Source organism: Myzus persicae, unplaced genomic scaffold, assembly GCF_001856785.1.
Source record: "Myzus persicae strain clone G006 unplaced genomic scaffold, MPER_G0061.0, whole genome shotgun sequence".
NCBI lineage: Eukaryota > Metazoa > Arthropoda > Insecta > Hemiptera > Aphididae > Myzus > Myzus persicae.
Window position 1 is genome coordinate 1 of NW_019101120.1, and position 3,747 is coordinate 3,747.

A 3,747-nucleotide genomic window follows, 5' to 3' on the forward strand; every position below is an offset into this window, starting at 1 on the left:
ACAATGTAAATATACCTTGGAGCTCGTCAGTAAAATACCTCGGCTTGATATTGGATAAACAGCTAACATGGCAGCCTCATATCTCATCCAAACTTCAACAGGCATATCAGCGCCTCTCTATGTTATACCCTATTCTCAATAAAAAATCGCCAATACAGAAAAAATGCTCTCTTCTAATATATAAACAAATTCTACGTCCAATACTCACTTATGCGTGTCCGGTCTGGGGGAAATGCGCGTCCACTCACATCAATAAAATTCAAATTTTTCAAAATAAAGTGTTACGAATTATTGCCAACGCACCTTGGTTTATAAGGAACGCAAACTTACACAAAGACCTTCTGATCCAGGAAATCACAGACCACATTAAAACCGCATCAAAAAACTTCCATACCTCACTGCTCAACTCCTCTGGCTCACTTCACTATCAACTTCACATACATCCGCCTCAACGTAGATTAAAACGTGGACGTCCGCATGACCTTCTGGTTTAATACTCCACACAATATACAGCAGCTATTTGTTACTCGTAGCGTCTAATATTAAGTTTTATAACTTGTTATGTATTATATAATATCTGTTTATACCTTTTTATTGTTAACATTATTATATCAGTTCACTGTTACTTAATTATAGTCAATTACGTCTCGGCGTAACTATCACTAATGTACATATTATACTAGATACCAAATTCATCATACTATTCAAATTTTATATAAATTAATAATCATGTTAAAATTGTTAAAAATGTACCATCCATTGTAATATCAATAGATGTAGATAGCCTAGGTTAGGAACATCTTATTGTAAAAAAAAAAAAAATAATAAATACTTTTTAGAAGCACATTTTTGAGGTGTAGTTACAATTTGGTGTTCATTATCATTGTTTTCATATTCAACCCCAGATTCAACTAAAATACTGTTATCAAAACTATAGTCCATGATCTGAACTTCTTCAGAGATTTGAGGTAAATATGAAGTAGACTGAACTGCCATATGTTCATCACCAATCATATTTGGAATATTCACTAAAAATTAAGAAATTACATGATATAATTTATGCATACAACAATTTTATACTTATATTAGGTAAACTTGCATTTGAATAATGAACGTTGAGCACTAACAAATATTGTTGGAATAGCTCCTGGTTTTAGCATAAGATTGCCAAAAGTACTTTTAATAAATTGTGTTTCTTCAAAATGTTTACTACATATGCGATGACTTTTCTTCACCTCAAATTTGTAGTCTTTTTGTAATGCTGTTACCCATTTTTCACGTAACACCTCGTCTTTTGGAAAACTATTAATTTAAATGTAAAAATGAATTAAACATTTTCAATAACATATATTTAAGAATGAAATAACTTACATATAAAATCGATTACTAGAAGAGTTCGCCTCAGATTTACATAAATCGACACAACATTTAAGACCCATCTTAACTTAAAGTCAATATAATATTACAACTGGAATATTTAGTTACTTGTCACAAATCACAATAATATTTTAAAAAGAAATTGTCAACATAAAATCAGCATGGACTGTCAGACAAATGAGACAATAATGTCAACAAATAACAATGTGTCTTGGTAGTAACGTTATCACTATTATCAGTAATCAATTCATTACTACCAAGGAGTATTATAAAATTGCTTATAATCTCCTAGAAAAAGTAATGTCTGAGTCTGTCTCTCTCGCACATATGTTGGCTTAAATATATTTCACTAATGCGCGGTCTATGTATTATAAGTCTATGTACGTGCGCTACAAACATTTTAAGTTATCACCACAGATATATAAAACAACATATCTGTGGTTATCACATGTTATCAGTTATCACAAATGTTATCTTTTGCCGCCGTTATCACATCGCAGTTCTCCCCCGGTTATCAAATAAATTGTTATAATTTTTCGCGCGCTCGCATATGACAACATCCATAACGCACTCTTTAACAACGTATAGTTCCCTCTTAAATATACAAAAATATAACCCAACCTTGATACGATCTGCTTTACCGTTCACCAGGATGTCGCACACTAATGATATTAAAATGACTATTAGTGAATAACACACATTAATAACTTTTGTATATAAAATGTCGTGTTCGCTCGTGGCGTCGACTCATAATGGCCATAATGGATATTTATATTGAAAGACACTTTCGACAATAGGTATCCTTATTCAATTAAATATACTGCAAAACCATTTATATTGATAGACGTATTCACTATAAGAGACATTAAGTAGGCATATTTACAATAATAGGTATATTATCCGTATTCAATTAAATATTCACACACCACCTGGTCATTAGTGATTGAAAGACATTTCCTGCCAAATGGTAGGAATAATCACAAACAAATGTGCCCTTCCGGTCGCCAGGATGTCGCGGACTCTTAATGTATATCCCTATTCAATTCATCGATAAACAATTAAGAACGTACGTCGCCAGAATGCGATTGTGCCCGGCCGGTCGTCAGGATGTCGCACACTAATGATATTAAAGTGGCTATTAGTAACCGCTGTATACTTAATTCTAATAGCTTGCACCTGCATACTTAGAACTCTATGGTAAACTTTTCAATCAATCACATTCCGGCAAAATCCATTAATATTGAAAAATGTTCCCACCTATTATAGAGACTCTGACTAATGACCCCCACCTATTATAGAAACTCCTGACCTAAGGAGTCGGTACCCGTTTAGTCCGTCTGCTGCCGTAAACTGGTGAACACGTATTTTTCGCTCGCTCCGTCTCTATAAATTTTAGTGATTTTTAAAGTGTGTGTTTTTTCAAAAATAATTTGAATCATGGCTGGCTCAATTGGAAACATGGCTAAAGTGTACAAGAAGAATTTTACGTATGTACCTCCAGCACTGCCCGCGGATCTCATCGATTCTACAAGCTACACACTCGACTTTGCAGCTCGTAAGTTTTTGAATGTAGGATTTGATCCTACGGACGAATTTAACACCATAGTACAAGTCATCACTCCTTCGAGATATGTAAATATGCCACCTGATTTTCTAAGACGTATATTCTCACTAATGGGGAACATTCTATCTTTTATACTCGACCTACCTCAAAAATACAAGCGAAATTTATTTCTGGAAACAGAAATTATTTCACTATCTAGTATGCTGTATAAAGGGGAAAATATGCTTGTCATCGAATCAAAAACACAGGATGGATGTCGAGTATTGCTAAATCGTGCAGATTTAATGAAATTGCAATATTTAGAATGGTGTATATTTGAAACAGTCGTTCGAAAGTCAACCATCATACGGCCAGTTGTCATAAAACAATTCGATATTTTTTTGAACTTTATTGATATTGAATCCGCCAAAGTTGATTCACCACCAAAAACACCTGACAGTTGATCTTCTGTGATAGTCAGAGTTCCCACATTAGCGTTTTGTACGGTTTCCTCTTGTTGGCTTCCCGGTTCGTTTGATCGAGTTTACTTATTAGATCTTCAGTCCAATCAATTCGATTTTTTGAGTAACTCTCTTCTAGTTCTTGTTGTTCCAAATTTGTGGTGTTTTCGTTATCCTTTATTTGTTCTGAATTTTCTGTATGTTCGGAATGTTCTGTGTTAGAAATGGTTGTCTTTGCGACGACGTTGTCTATACTCTTATCTACTTTTTGTAGTTCATTAGATACGTTAACTAATAAATTATTTGTGGCTATCGATAAATCTGTTTCCCTAACAAGCAAATGACCTACCGTAATATCAGCGACTT

General features: G+C 33.8%; 1 protein-coding gene across 1 annotated transcript; it reads left to right on the forward strand.

The window, feature by feature from the left end:
• The first annotated feature begins 2,814 nt into the window (after positions 1–2,814).
• On the forward strand, positions 2,815–3,384 carry LOC111027773. The gene has a single exon (XM_022306189.1). The coding sequence runs from the start codon at positions 2,815–2,817 to the stop codon at positions 3,382–3,384; it is 570 nt and encodes a 189-aa protein (XP_022161881.1).
• Positions 3,385–3,747: the final 363 nt, after the last annotated feature.